The sequence below is a fragment of the Castor canadensis genome, chromosome X (assembly GCF_047511655.1).
Source record: "Castor canadensis chromosome X, mCasCan1.hap1v2, whole genome shotgun sequence".
Taxonomy (NCBI): Eukaryota; Metazoa; Chordata; class Mammalia; order Rodentia; family Castoridae; genus Castor; species Castor canadensis.
Genome location: NC_133405.1, coordinates 73,489,500 through 73,505,875, shown reverse-complemented (window position 1 = coordinate 73,505,875; position 16,376 = coordinate 73,489,500). Strand labels below are relative to the sequence as shown.

General features: G+C 34.4%; 1 protein-coding gene across 11 annotated transcripts in view; it reads right to left on the bottom strand.

Annotated features, from left to right (window-relative positions):
- LOC109675416 (charged multivesicular body protein 1B2-like) overlaps nt 1–12,233 on the bottom strand; it is a 40,986-nt gene extending 28,753 nt beyond the window's left edge. For 3 of the 11 annotated variants that reach the window (XR_012444655.1, XR_012444654.1, XM_074064396.1), the window contains exons 1-2: nt 12,036–12,218; nt 4,979–5,180 (exon numbers count right to left, since the gene is read on the bottom strand). Coding sequence is in view for 3 of the 11 variants with exons in the window: in XM_074064396.1 (XP_073920497.1) it covers nt 4,979–5,180; nt 12,036–12,073 (240 nt within the window). In the remaining 8 variants the exon portion in view is untranslated. Of the gene's footprint in view, nt 1–4,978; nt 5,181–12,035 lie in introns of all 11 variants that reach the window. The other 8 variants (XM_074064398.1, XM_074064399.1, XM_074064397.1 and 5 more) reach the window with 5 other exon arrangements.
- Nucleotides 12,234–16,376: the final 4,143 nt, after the last annotated feature.

Genomic DNA, 16,376 nt, shown 5'->3' with positions numbered 1-16,376 from the left:
GGCTTCATGATTCTAATGCAGAACTTTATAGATGAGAGCAGTGAATTTGCTATCCTGAGGAGAATTCAGGATATAAATTTGAGATATATCTAGAATTGTTAAGAAAATAAAGGCACATATATTAATTTCTGGGCAATTGTTGGTTTCTCAATTTTAGTACTACTGATAGCTTGGGCCAGATAATTTTTTATTGTGGGGACCTTTCTGTGAATTCTAGAAAATTCAGCAGCATTACTTGTCTTTATCCATTAGATTTCACTAGCATCCCCCATTTCCAGTTGTAATAATCAAAAACATCTTCAGATACTTCCAAATGTCACCTAGGGTACAGGAGGGGAAATCAAACTCTGCTGAAAATTATAATCATTGTTTAAGATGAAAAATAAATTATTGTTTTCATTTCTTAAATCATTTTGTAACCGGTGCTTAAAAGTTGCTTTTGCTGAAAAATATGGACTCCTTACCTGGCTGCACAAATTAACTGAAGGCAGGAGAAAAGCTTGGCATCCCAGCCATAATTTTGTATGTTTTTGTTATAAGCTATTCACTTTATAGTCACCTTAGGTTCCAGAAAGGACAGGACTGATCAATGACATTTTTATGACAAGGGAGAAAAACTACCTCTAAGAAACACCAGAGACCCACAGGGTATATCACGTACTAGGCAACATGACTTATTTATCCTGACCAGTGATGACAGCTATAACAACTTCTCAGAAATCGCTCCCGAAATAAGGAGAGGGATAATGATCCACTGAAGCATACTAGTGACCAATACTGTTTCATAATGATACCTCTTTCCTGCTGCCCACCATCCAGTTCTTTTTCTATGTAAAACCATAGCTCCTGTCTGTTATACTAAAGATGGTTGATGATGAACTAAAATGCCGTCTTCTTTCTGCAACATGCCTATGCCATATAATAAACCTACTTTCTCTGGCCTTCACCATGTCTCTTTATTTGGCATATAGGGGCAAGTGGCCAGAGTTGACATGTGGAATCCTGGGAGCTTGGTTCTGGGGTCTAAAACTCCAATTACCATCTCCCAAACAGAATCATTGCCTTTATAAGAAAAGTCATTGTAATTAAAAGCTGAACTATGAAGCCAATTGTTTTAGATGAAATTTACTGTAAACTGTAAATGATGAGGACTGACTAACGAACATCTATTATAGCCAATTCTTATTTAATAGTAAAGACTGCTCATGGTAAAAAATATTGGCCAAAAATAGGAGCCTATTTTGTAATAGGAGATCTATTACAAAAGTCCATTTAATGCTAGAATGGTTTTCCTCCTTCATTCTAAAAGGATGGGGTGTCTCTTTGAAAAATAAAAGCCTAAAGATTTAGAAATATACCTTGAACTACTGGATAAACTATAACAAAAAGTCATATTAAATGCAAAGCTTAGCGTGTAAAAATGCAAGGGAAATTCAAGGGGATAGAACCATAGAGGAAGAGCAATTATTAGTAGTAATCAAATACTGAAGCCAGGAAACCCCCTATGGTAGGGTGTTGGAACAGAACATTCTAAATAAAGCTAGAACCCTTTAAGGCTACAGTACTAGTATCAGAGTAGGCAGAAAACAAGTGTCCCATCAGGTGACAAAGGAAGAGAAGATGACAAGATTAAGTGTCTTATGAACGTTGGCTGGCAGCTGGGAGTGGAGCAAAGGCTCTTTTGAGAATTTATAACCACAGCCATGTCTTCAAATGGATTTGGAGTTCAAATGTCTATTACTGGAATGACCTGGGAAACTCCAACTTGTAACAATTTAATACAGTCCCAAAAACATCTTCTAAGCCAGGAATTTTGGAATTCCCATAGATTTAGATGAATAGCTAAAACAGAATATTACACAAATCTGAGAAGAAAACTAACAAACTGCAATACAGGGCTGAATTAAGATGAGAGTAAAAATAAAGTTAATATGAGAGAAAGAAAATAGAATAATAACAGATAAAGGAAACAAAATAAAAATAATATCTGGAATACTAGAAAAACACAATGAAGAGAATTGTGAAATACTGCCCTCAAGGAGATAATACTTGAGACGTCTATAATTAATGAGAGGAATAAAACAGATTTAAGCAGCAAAAATCACAGGGAGTACAAATAAAAATAAATCCACATCTAGATACATCATAGTAAACCGCCAAATTTCAAAGGCTAAAATAATTCTTAAAAAAACCACAGTGGAAGATTAGATAACTTACTAAAGATCTAAAATTATGCTGAGCAGAATTTTCAAACAAAATACTGAAGTTCCAAAGGATACACAATCAATACATGTTATTAAAAATAGTGATATTCTATTAAGTTGCCAGAAACACCAAATTAGCAAATACTGAAGCACTGCTTCTAGAGAGAACATAGGAGCAGGTTCCTATGAACTTGTGGTTACATTTGCATCAATTGATCAATACATAACGTTTCTGTTAATAACATTTAATATATACTGTCAATTCATTAACATTGAATTTACAGCAAACATCAGTATAATCTATGCCATGCCCCCAAAGAAGCATATCTAACACATGGATTTTTCCATAAGGCATATCACAGCCTTCTTGTACTTAGAAATACTAATTAGCACTTTATCAGTGTAGTTGAGGATCATTTAAAATTGTTAGATCACAAATCTTAAGCACACACATACAAAAGTATGGCACTAACTAGACAACAAAAGACACCTGTTTATAGCAAAAGAGCTGAAATAAGCAGGCAGAGCTTTCACTGCCTTTTCTGACCTTAGGTGGGAATGTACATGCCAGGTGAGTAAAAGTTTTCACTACTCTGGGCACGTCAAAGAATAAACATGAAAGCACCATGTATATTGATTTTCAGATTACAAATTTTACCATCCATGCAAACTAGCAAATACAGAATCTGTGAATACTGAAATCTCAAGAACCAAAATTAGGTCTGACATAATGAAAGCCTTGGTGAACATAGAGAATGGTAAACATAGGTATATCCAGAAAAATACTGGCTATACAGGAGCCTCATAATGTCTATTTCAGAAATAAAAGAGGAGACTATGATACACAGACAATGAAAACATTACAACAGAATGGGGAAAATGAAATTATATATATATTTATATATATATATTTAAACCTTTATATTGTTTGGAACGAAAGCATTTCTCATTAATTTTGACATAAACTTAACTATGCATGTTAAAATGTCAAAGGTAGGACTAAAGAAGTAGTATGCTAATTTCTAAAGCAGTGAATGGAAAATTTGTATGAATTACATATAGATCCAAAAGAAAGGAGCAAAAGAGAAGTCAATCACAGAGAAAAAAAGGCCACATAGAAAGGAAACAAGAGACAAATAGACACATCCCCAAATGCAAGATGGAGTAAGAAAATATAAAAATGACATGATTATCTCAAAAAAAGCAGAAAAGCCTTTGATAAAATTCAATATCCTTTTATGATAAAAGCCTTGAAGAAACTAGGAATAGAAGGGGACATACCTCAATATAGTAGTCTATCTATGATAAACCTAGAGTTAACACTGTCTTAAATGGGGAAAAGCTAAAACCACATCTGGTAAAGTCAGAAATAAGACAAGGGTGTCCACTCTATCTACACGTACTCAATATTGTGGTAGACTTCTGAGGCAGAGCAATAAGGCAAGAGAAGAAAATAAAAGTGACTCAAATAGGAAAGGAAGAAGTCAAATTACCCTATTTATAGATGGTATGATCCCATACTTAAAATACCCAAAAAATTCTACAAAACAACTCTTAGATCTGATAAATATCTTCAGCAAAATAGCAGGATATAAAATTAGCAGCTAAAAATCAGTACCTTTTCTAAATACCAACACTGAACAGACTGAAAAAGAAATGAGGAAAACAATCCCATTCACAATAACCTAAAAAATTAAATACCTAGGAATAAACCTAATTCTAAGGAGGTGAAAGACCTCTACAAAGAAAACTAAAACCACTGAAGAAAGGAATGGAAGAACACACTAGAAGACGGAAAGAATTCCCATGTTCATGGAATGGCAGAATTAATATTATAAAAATGGCTATACTACCAAAAGCAACCTACAAATTCAATACAATCCCCATTTTAAACTCCACTGTTATTTTTTCCACAAAAATAGGAAAATTAATTCTAAAATTCATTTGAAAGCCCAAAAAACCCCAAATAGCCAAAACAAATCTTGAACAAAAAGAGCAATTTGGTAGGTATCACAACATCTGACTTCAAATTATACTACAGAGACATAGTAACAAAACAGCATGGTACTGGCAACAAACCAGACCTATAGATCAATGGACTAGAATAGAAGACTCAGAAATAAGCCCAAACATTTACAGCCAGCCATTTGATTTTTTTTTTTTTTTTGGTATATCCCCAAGAGTGGTATTACTGGATCAAATGGTAGATCGATGTCTAGGTTTTTTTTTTTTCATTTTTCTTTTATTATTCATATGTGCATACAAGGCTTGGTTCATTTCTCCCCCCTGCCCCCACCCCCTCCCTTACCACCCACTCCACCCCCTCCCGCTCCCCCCCCTCAATACCCAGCAGAAACTATTTTGCCCTTATCTCTAATTTTGTTGTAGAGAGAGTATAAGCAATAATAGGAAGGAACAAGGGGTTTTGCTGGTTGAGATAAGGATAGCTATACAGGGCATTGACTCTCATTGATTTCCTGTGCATGGGTGTTACCTTCTAGGTTAATTCTTTTTGATCTAACCTTTTCTCTAGTTCCTGGTCCCCTTTTCCTATTGGCCTCAGTTGCTTTAAGGTATCTGCTTTAGTTTCTCTGCATTAAGGGCAACAAATGCTAGCTAGTTTTTTAGGTGTCTTACCTATCCTCACCCCTCCCTTGTGTGCTCTCGCTTTTATCATGTGCTCATAGTCCAATCCCCTTGTTGTGTTTGCCCTTGATCTAATGTCCACATATGAGGGAGAACATATGATTTTTGGTCTTTTGGGCCAGGCTAACCTCACTCAGAATGATGTTCTCCAGTTCCATCCATTTACCAGCGAATGATAACATTTTGTTCTTCTTCATGGCTGCATAGAATTCCATTGTGTACAGATACCACATTTTCTTAATCCATTCGTCTGTGCTGGGGCATCTTGGCTGTTTCCATAACTTGGCTATTGTGAATAGTGCCGCAATAAACATGGATGTGCAGGTGCCTCTGGAGTAAAAGATTGAAAGATCCCAAATCAATGACCTAATGATACATCTCAAACTCCTAGAAAAACAAGAACAAGCAAATCCCAAAACAAATAGAAGGAGAGAAATAATAAAAATAAGAGCTGAAATCAACAAAATAGAAACCAAAAAAACCATACAAAGAATTAATGAAACAAAAAGTTGGTTCTTTGAAAAAATAAACAAGATCGATAGACCCCTGGCAAACCTGACTAAAATGAGGAGAGAAAAAACCCAAATTAGTAGAATTAGGAATGCAAAAGGGGAGATAACAACAAACACCATGGAAGTCCAGGAAATCATCAGAGACTACTTTGATTTTTGACAAAAGTGCCAAAAACATTCATTGAAAAGACAGCCTTATTAACAAATGGTGCTGAGAAAACTGGATATACACCTGTAGAGGACTGAAACTAGATCCCTCTCTCTCACCCTATACAAAAACTAATTAAAATGGATCAAAGATTTTAATTGAAGAACAGAAACTTTGAAAGTAGTACAGGAAAAAAACCTGACGATAAAGGCATAGGGAACTATTTTCTGTACAGAACTCCAACTACTCAGAAAATAAGAATGAGAATTGAAAAATGGGATTTGATCAAGGTAAAAAGCTTTTGCACAGCAAAGGAAACAATGATCAGAATAAGAAAAAGCCCTAGAGAACTGGATAAAATCTTTTCCAGTTATTCTTCAGAAAAAAGGATTAATATCCAGAATATATAATAAAGATACAAAATTAAACAAAAAAGAATAAATAATACAATCAATAAATGGGCAAAATGTATTGAACAGTTTTTAAAAGAAGTACAAATGGCTAATAAATATACAAATGAATGTTCAACATCCTTAGCCATAAAGGAAATGCTATCTGGGGGAATTGGTACCAGTGGGAGGGGAGAGGAGGTGGGAAAAGGGTGAAAGAGGGTGACTATACTGCAAATTCTTTATACAAATACTGTGTATGCAAATGGAAAATGAGATCTGTTGAAACTTCTTTTCCAGGAATGGGGGGAGGAGAGGGTTAAGGAGAATGATGGAGGGGGTGAATTCAACTGTAAGAACTTTTGTAAGTGCCACAATGTACCCCTAGCAAAAGAATAAAAAATTAATAAAAGAAGAAAAAGAGGAAATACAAATCGAAACAACACACATTCTATCTAATCCCAGTCAGAATGGCTATCATCAAGCAAGCAAAAAACAACAAAAACTGGCAAGGATATGCAGAAAAAGAGACCCTTATACACTGTTGGTGGGAATGTAAATTAGTGTAGCCACTGTGGAAATCACTAAAGAGCTTCCTTAAAAAATTCAAGCCAGAACTACTATATATACTCCTGCTACAACACTCCTGGGCATATATCCAAAGGAATGTAAATCAGCATATTACAGAAATACTTGCAGAACCATATTTACTGCAGTACTATTCACAATAGCCAAACTATGGAATCAGCCTAGGTGCCCATTGACAGATAAATGGATAAAGAAAATTTGGATACGTACATATATATACACACATTATATATACATGTACATGTATATATAATGGAGTATTATTTAGTGATGCTATCTGCAGGAAAATGGATGGAACTGGTGATCATGTTAAGCAAAACAAACCAGAATTAGAAAGACAAATATCACACATTATCTCTCATATGTGGTATCTCAATCAAAAAATGTCATGAAAGTAACAGGGGGACTTTTGGGGGAGAAGGAAATGAGAGAGTGATGGGGTATGGACATGATTGAAGTATTTTATACACATATATGAAAACAGAATAATGAAACACTTTTTAGACTAGAAAAAAATGGGGGTGGGTAGGAGGGATAAGAAATAGTAAGGGCAGAGGTGAATTTGATTGAAGTCCATTATATGAATGTATGGAAATATCACAATGAAACGCCTCTGTACAATTAATATATACTAGTAACAAAAGTCTCATTAAAACAAAAAAGAAAATAATGAAACAAATTGTAGCTATGTGCTTTAAACAAGACTTTAAAATATAAAGACATACAAAAGAAAAGACAAAAGAATAGATAAATACTATCTATAGCTTTATTTGTACCAATCAAAACAAACTAAATAAAAATACAATATTAGAAACATTTAAAAAGAGGGGTCACAATAAAATGATAAAAATTCACAAGATGATCTAACAATTATAAATTTCACGTACTTCTAACATAGCTTCCAAGTGTCTTTTTATATATATATAGTAAAGTGCCAGAGAGCCTGATAAATCTTGGGAAGTATTAACAAAACTCAGTTAATTGCCAAAACTAATGACATAGAAGTTATGTAAAACCCTGATAAAAAGTTTAGGCATAGCTAGTCCTGCTCCAATAATTTAAGAATATACATCTTCAAGCATATGAGACATAGGAAAATTTATCAATCCATCAGAAAATCCTGCTGTCTAGCCATCACTCAATGATTAATATGCAAATTCTCTTCACATTTTTTTCTGTAAGTATCTAAAAGATAAATGTTTTATTAAAATATATATATGAAGTTTAAAAAACTGTATCTACATTTAAGTTTAAAGAAAAAACTGTCTTAAGAGTATTATTTTAAATTTTAAGTAAATAAGAGTTATTAGGGTTTGAATTAATTATATTTTTAGAAAGAAGCCTTGTTTTAAGATACAACTGAATTCACTTTGCTTCCTAAAGAAAATTTGTGATAGTTTACTATATGAATTCATAGTAAGTTGTCTAAATAAAGTAGAGCCAAAACTATTTCATTACAAGAGACAACAGCAGAATTATGCAATCCTTTGCGTGTACAGAAGTGGAGATTGAAAAAAGAAAGATGAATAAGATAAAAATGTTCCAATAAAAGCTGCCCTAGAATACAGCAGTGGTATCAATACCATAGACTATTCATATATTTGATAAACATCATTATGGGTCCAATTTTCCCCTTTTAAAGTTTCTAGATCAAACCTTTTATGCCTCAGTGAGGTCGACTTTGGGATCAGAGAATCACAGCTGATAGTTAGATACAGTTAGAATTGCAAGGAACCTGAAAGACCATTTATCATTTTTCACCCCCCCATCATTTTACTGATGTGAAAACTGAAGCGTAGGGATGGATAACTGAGGAATAATTGCTGGATACAGGAACAATGAAGAATTCAAATCCAGCTCAATCCCTCATTGCATTTTAACTTTAACAGGAAATTAGTCAGAACTGGCCTTCCAATGGTGCTGAATGATGAACCATAAATAATTTTTACATTTATTTTTAATGCTTCTTGTAAAAAACAACATTCTAGTGACTCAACAAGCCATAAATTATAGGACTCTTGTCAGGAATATTACTATTGTCGGGAATACATTCTAAAAGTAAATTTGAAACTTTATGAATATATTAATAAAAATAGATCACAATATGTTTGTCAATAGTAGCAAACCCTAATATTAATATATAATTTGTTTTGCTTTAGGATTTAAAGTGATTCATAAGATTCATAATAGCTAACACACATTTTAAAGGTAGCTGGCTATCTTTGCTTACAACACAGTCTCAGCTGTATGGGTGACTAGAGAAGAAGAGATGATACCAGTTTGGAACATCTCTTTCTCTACTCTCAGAATGTCTACACTACTTATTACCTACTTCGATGATCCTTAACCATGTTCAGGTTAGAACTCTAGAAAACCAAAACTATAGTCTCCCCAGAAAAATGGACATGACATACACATTTTTGCACATAATTTGAAGAAGTTTATTAAGTTCAGACGTAACACAAAAAATTACTGCTTTATTACTCATCTCCATTAGTATGTGCTACCTGGTATTAGTATCTACCCTCACTTACACATGTCCTGGCTCCACTAGATCAAAAACTGCTCAAGAGTGGATATAGAACTTATAAACCTCTGTGTACCCATTAACTTTGGTTCATTGTTTAGCCCACACTATAAACTAAAAAATTCAATAAATGTTAATGACTTTTTTTGGAAAAATGGGGTTTGAACTCAGAGTCTTGCCCTTGCTAGGTAAGTGCTCTATGACTTGAGCCATGCCTCCAGTCCATTTTTTGTTAAATAACTATTAACAGAAGGTCTTTTGTGCCCACCATGGGCCCAATGTTATACAAGGAAATGAGGATTTGAAGATTAAAGGACCCCATCTCCAGAAATTCACAGTCTAATGGAAGAGATGGATAAGTAAACATGATTACAGTAATGTAGAGAGGCTAAAATGAAAGGTAAAAACAGAAGAGAAAAGGAACAAAGAATGCAAACTGATGGAAAATGCTATTCTTAGATTTCTAGGTTTGAACCCGATGCTGATGGCTCATGCCTACACTCCTAGCTACTCAGGAGGCTAAGACAGATTGAAAGGATCAAGGTTGGAGGCTAGCCCAAGCACACAGTCCACAAGACACCCATCTCCAAAATAACCACAGCAAAATGGACTGGAGGTGTGGTTCAAGTGGTAGAGTGCCTGCTTTGTAAGCATGAAGCCCTGAGTTCAAACCACAGTTGTACCAAAAAAAAAAAGAGAGAGAAGATTCCTAAATTTGGGAAGGATGGCATGTTAGAAGATAGGGAAGAGAGAAAGCTTCCTGTAAATTAATTACACTTTAACTAATTCGACAACAAAAATTTGAAAAATGAGACCTGTTCAAACTATTCCAGGAATGGGGGAGGAATGGTTATAAAGGAGAATGATGGAGGGGGTGAATTCAACCATGGTATATTGTAAGAACTTCTATAAATGTCACAATGTGCTCCCAGTACAACAATAATACAATAAAAATAAATTAAAAATAAATTATGAGTTAGCCATAAGAGGGGTAATAACAGAGAGGAGGCAAAAAGAAAGCAGCAGTAGCAGCAGCATACAACAAAGAAGTATCCTTTAATTACTTCTCTATGATTGCTTTAGTCTTATAGTTAATGTAACCTTATGTCTCCAAACACCCTGTTTATGTCAGTACTAAATATTTTTAAAACACATATGTGAAAATTTCACTTTGCTCAGTCTAGTTCTTTAAAGTGAGATTTACACAATGACAAATTCAGCATGTTTAAGTATCCAAAGACAAAATTCAAAACTATCATGTGACTTGAATTATATTATACTTAGTCTTCTTATATACTGCAACAATGAAATTTTTGTGATTTATAAAGGTGAAAAGTGTTACTCAAGTTTTAATTCAGGTTATTTATGAAAGACAGGTCTGAATCCCTGTCATTTTCCTCTTCTATATTTTAAGGAAAGAATTGGGATTCTGCATAGATAAACCAGGATAAGTAATCACAGGCAGATTGTATGAATTAAATTAAACCTCCTAACTTCATGTAATAAACTGAAGGGTGGTTCATTTTTGTTATATTAAACACAACTATAGTCAGGCATACTTTTCAAGAAAACAAAATTAATAAGCAGTTATCTTGTTATTTAAAATCAAACAGGGTAGACTTAAGAAGAGCAAAAATCACATGCATTATTAGGATAGGAAACAAAAATACTCTTAAGAGTTGTTATCTCAAATTCTTCCAAAATTCTGAGAAAAGAGATAGCAATTCGTAAGCTATTTCCTCATCTATTAACAGTCAAAAACTGCAATTTGGGAAGTATTTTCATTTCATTTTATCTTCATAACAGCTTTATAAGATTTACAGTTGTGTGTTTTAACTTTGTGTGACAGAGGATATATGACTTGCCCTAACTGACAGGCTTGCTAAGAGGAACTGGGATTAAAAATTGTTCTTCTGAATCTTAGTCCAATGTTTTTACCTTTAATAGTATACTTCTTTTGCTATTCTTTAAAGTGCAGTGATACGGTGGCCTTTCAAAGTCAGCTACTCTGTTCATGAAATGACCTATCATTATACTTCCTCAAGGGTTCATATTTTATTATTGGTTTATCTCGTCCAGTTCAATACAAGATGTAATGTTAGCAATATTCTCAGTATGACTTATATAATTTATTCCTTTCAGAAAATTTCTTTCGTATTTTAGGCTTATAAACTAATGAATCCAAAAAAGCTCTAACATGAGCTACCAAACAATCACCATTACACACATTTTATCATTTTGCTAAGCTTCACTCAGTAATATACCAAGCTATTCTATTTTCTCTAATGCCAACCCATGGAAGGAAGAATTACAGCAACATGGGGCTCATGTGATGCCATTTCAGTGGTGACAAACAATGACAAACATTTCATCCTTGTCCAGTACAGGGCTTCACACAGCTTGGTTTTTGACTCCTCATCTAAGTGGGAACACGAGTACGACTGGTGAATTTTACAGCTTTCATAACTACATGAGCTTCCTCGTGTACTGAATCAACAAGCACTGTAACTAGCAGTAACTACTCGTCTTAGTTTGGAGGGCCGGTAGTAAGCACTTTACATTATTACCAGTCAACTCCATCCATAAAAAAACAAGATGGGCAGATCGCCAAAAGCTATTTGCCATCATGGTACATTCACAACCTACACCTCCGCCCCAAACCTTTCGCAAACTCCTGCCGCCTTGCCTCGGTTCTGGCACCATTCTGTATCAATTTCGAACAAAGAGAGCAAATTTACCGAAAAGACAGGTGACAGAAGTCCTCAATGAAAAGAGGGTTCGCACTCAATAATCTTAAACCTGTCCTGCAACTCCCCTGACCCTTCCCAAAGCACTTTCCCCGATTCTAGGATGGCGACCGCTGCCAGAAGAAAAAATAAATAAATAAATAAATGCGGCTGGAGCCTACAAATTGGCGCCAGCGCCCTCACTCTGAAACGGAACCAAACAGGTCACCACCACCAGTCGCCCCCTACGGCCCTGGCCCCTGCCCTTCTCACGCTCCCTCAGCCCGAGCAGCACCTTTTCAGACTGGAAAGGATACTCTCCACATTCCACATAATCCCACGATTTGGAGGGGAGGTGTCACCTGGGGGAGAGGCACTGGTTGGTTGAGACCGCGCCCAGAATCCCGTGCTAGTCCTGAGCTGCCCGCGCAGCTGGTAGGTTTGCAATCCCACTTCCTGTCTGGGCTCTCCTCCCGCGCCTGCTGGAGCCGCGTGAGTCCTGAGGGGCGGGGCTGGGGCTACGCCAAAATGGCTGCAGCAAGGCGCGACAGTTAGGACGCGTTCCAGTCGCTTGGGGGCGGTGGAGGATTGAGGGCTCGAGTTTTCGCTCCTCCTACTCAGGTGCTTTAGGTGAGTTTAAGCTAACCTGGTGCCTAACGGTTCTCGTCGTTGCCCAGCCAACCTTCCAGTTCTTTCCTTTGTCGTTCTCCGAACTCTTCAGAAACTTCGCCCCGCCTCTTCCCTCAGATTTCACATGGTCCTTGGCCCCTCACCTCTGTTCTCAGAGCTTAAGTCTTAACGGACGAAGGAAAAAGGTATAGGGCTTTTAAAGTACTTTTTATTTTTTAAGTTGTAAGTATATAATAAGGTTTTAGGGGTTTTGAGTGGTTGGCAATTTTGTGTTGTGAAGTTCAGATTTTAAAAACGATCACAATCCTTACAGTTTTAGGTAGCTGGGGAAGACAAAAATGTGAGGCTGGCCTTGGAAGGTAATATTGCTACGAAATATGTATTCATTCTTACTGATGTATTCTATTTTTTACCACAGATGATGTAACACATAAAAGTTACTAGGAAATCTCTATAATGGGTTGGGACGTTAATCGAAATACTGCATAGTAGTTGGCGTTTTATTTGTGACTTATTAAATTTTCCACAGGCAATTTATTAGACGCCATCTCCAGATTTACGGAAAGAAGGAAGTCTTTGGAGTTATTGTTACCGCCTTTCAAATTAATTTTCCTAGAAAACTGAAGGAAAAACTAAGTTATTACTTTGAAAAACTTACATAAATCTCTTAACTGAGGAATTTAAGAAGTTTGCCTTTAAATTTTTCCTCATCTTTAAAATTTCAGTATGTGGAAATATGTATATAATGGACTGAGCTTCTTTTATCCTTGGGGTTGTTTCATTTGGAGCCAAAATCATTCTGAAAGCTATGGTTTTATTATTTTGGGTTAATGATAATTGGTGATAGGCTTCAGACTGTTACCTAATTATACACTTAAGGCACTGCTTTAAAAAAAACTTTTTGAATGCAAGGTTTTGGCAAAGTACAATCTGGAAATCACTTGCATAGATGAAACTATAAAAATTTTGTTTTTCAGCTCATTTTGTATTTAAGATACAAGACTTATTTTATGGAAACATAAAATTTAGCAGATTTTAGCACTATTTCATCAGTTTTCATAAATGATAATTGTATCTCACAGTTGGATAACTTACTTTAGGATATAAAGGTCAAAATATTTTTAAATATCTTTGCTAAGCACTTCGTATTTTTAACACAAGTTTTTCAATAAATCCACACAGAATAAAACAATCTACTAAAATTAAGCATTTCCAAATTATTATATATACATATATGTATATATATATAGAGAGAGAGAGACAGAGAGAGAGGTGTTAAATTCTTAGAGCTATATGTAGGTAACCTATAAGAAAAAGCCTTTTCGAAATTTTTTTTTGAAAATTGCATAACTTCATAGAGACATATCATTAGGATAAGATCAAGTTTTTTGGTAAGGTTAGGGTATGACGATATTTGTTCACTTATAGTGTTTGCTGTTGATGTCATCTTAACTTAAAAAATAATTACATAGCCTGTACTAAAATTTAGAAGTATAGTAAGTTTTTATTTTTATCAGTTCCAGACGAAGTGTGACTCCAAAACTTGCCCTCCTATTTATTCTTTAATAACTGATTCTCTAAAGTTAGATTTAGAAAAATTTTTTAATTTAGGCACAGTAATGGAACTAGTTAAAGTATATGTACATCCAATTATAACTGCTGCTGTTAGAAACAAGAAATTTATATCTATTAAAATGATAAAAATTTATTACACACAAAATATAGAAAGAAAAGGCTATATAACTTTAGTTGTTTTATTACAGATCTAATACCTATGAAATAATTTGTAAAATATGTGTACAAAGCAACAGCAACACAGAAAATACAAATGTTTGACCTATCACCCAATTTAAGAAAAAGAACCTTACCATTTTCTATAAATTTCCTTGTGTACACTTTTCTAACCACATTCCTTCCTTCTTCAAAGGCAGCCCTTTTTGAGTTTCTATATAATCTCCCTCTTTTTCTTTGTACTTTTGCCAGAGTATTTGCATTTCTAAACAATATGTTATAGAAGGTGGTGTGTTTTTGAACATTTTTGTGTAAGTGAAATCATACTGCCTTTTTTCTTATGTGTCTTTTTTGTAGTCATCGTAATGTCCCTCAATTGTATTATAGTGTATAGCTGTGGTTATTTTTACTGCTTTAATGTAGTCCACTATGAATATATCCTAATTTGTCTGTTTTTCTGATGATTGGTATTTGGGTTGTATTTAGGTTAATGTACATTCTAAGAATATATTAGTATTCATTCAGCACATACTCTGATTAAACACTTAGGATCAACAATTTGTTTTGGTTCCCTAAGCATACTAGGATGGAATCTGTGTTTATTTACTTTATCATAGTCGTGATGAAGGGTAACTTTTAAAAAGTCAAAGGGTGCCAGTGACTCGTGCCTGTAATTCTAGCTGCTTGGGAGATTGAGATTTAAAAGGATCAAGGTTTAAGTCCAGCCTAGGCAAATACCCTTTGAAACCCTTGCCTCCAAAATAACCAGAGCAAAATGGACTAGAAGTGTAGCTCAAGCTGTAGAGTGCCTTCTTTGTAAGCTTGAAGCCCTAAATTCAAACCCCAGTACCACCAAAACAAAACAAAACAAACCTGTTTTACCTTAGGCACAATTATCTTTCTTTATCGTATTTACTCATAATTCTTTTTATTCATATTTCTTTTTATTTGCGTTATCTTGAATATTGGCTTTGTTTCTTCCTTTCTGTCAGATTTAGCAATACCTCCTACCCTGTGTGACCTAAATAGGCAGCTTCATTTTTCTCCTGTCACCCATAGGTTCTTTTGGTACCTAGTAAACTAGAAATATAAAGATTTAACTAAAGCAGCATCAGTCACATGTTCATAGCTGGATATGATAATTTCACCTATTGATACTTAGAAGGATGCATTTTAAATTCAGTGAATTTTAACTGGGATAATTGAGATACAAAGAATGAGTACAGTGTCTTAAGTTAATTCAGCAGCTTTGAATGTTAAACTTAACAAACTAATGTGATAAATTATAATAATTTCCCAACAAATTGAGTTGTTTTCATGATTAATCATGGTTAGTTCTGCAATCCACCATGCTGCAAAGAACAAATTTGTTTTTTCGTTAAAATATTTATAAAATAATTGCAATTTAAGAATCTAAATGAATTAATATTTAATATTTGTTTTGACTGTGTCAACAAATTTATAGCATTCTTTAACATACGATTTTGAGATGATTAGAAAATATAATCATACTTTGATAGACAATTAAATTCCTATTGAAGTGAAAAGAAAGGAGTACACCAGAAATGAGAATGGTATAGAGTTAATATTTCTTGAGCTTTGCTATCCTCTTTAACAATAAAGATGGATGAGCCTCACTTTTATAAATTCTGATGAAGTAAATTTGGAGTGTGACCAAAGAGTCATCTATACTTGGCTTCTGTTTCTACAGTGGAAACGAACATTATAATATAGAACCTTATAATATATAATTTATTGCATGAAATAGCTTAATTTGGATAGAACATAACAGTTTACAAAATGCTTCAAATACATCATTTCATTTAGTACTTACTTAAATATTTTTATTATTTATATATTTTTATTAATTTATTGTAGAAATAAATGGACTTAAGACATTTCTACACTCGCATATAATGTACTTTGATCTTTTTTTTTTGGTGGCACTGGGATTTGAACTCAGGGCCTCAGGCTTGCTAAGCAGGCACTCCTGCAGGCACTCCACCATCCTTTTTTTGTCATAGATTTTTTTCAAGATAGGGTCTCAAGAACTATTTTCTGGGTCTGAGCCAAGATCCTCCTGATCTCTGTCTCCTAAGTAGCTAGGATTGCAGGCATGAGTCACCATGCCTGGCTTAATGTACTTTGATCTTGTTTTTCATTTTAATTTCCTTTATGGCTAAGGATGTTCAACATTTCTTCATGTATTTATTGGCCACTTACACTTTTGAAAAACGTTTAAATTCATTTGCCAATTATTAATTAGGTTATTCTT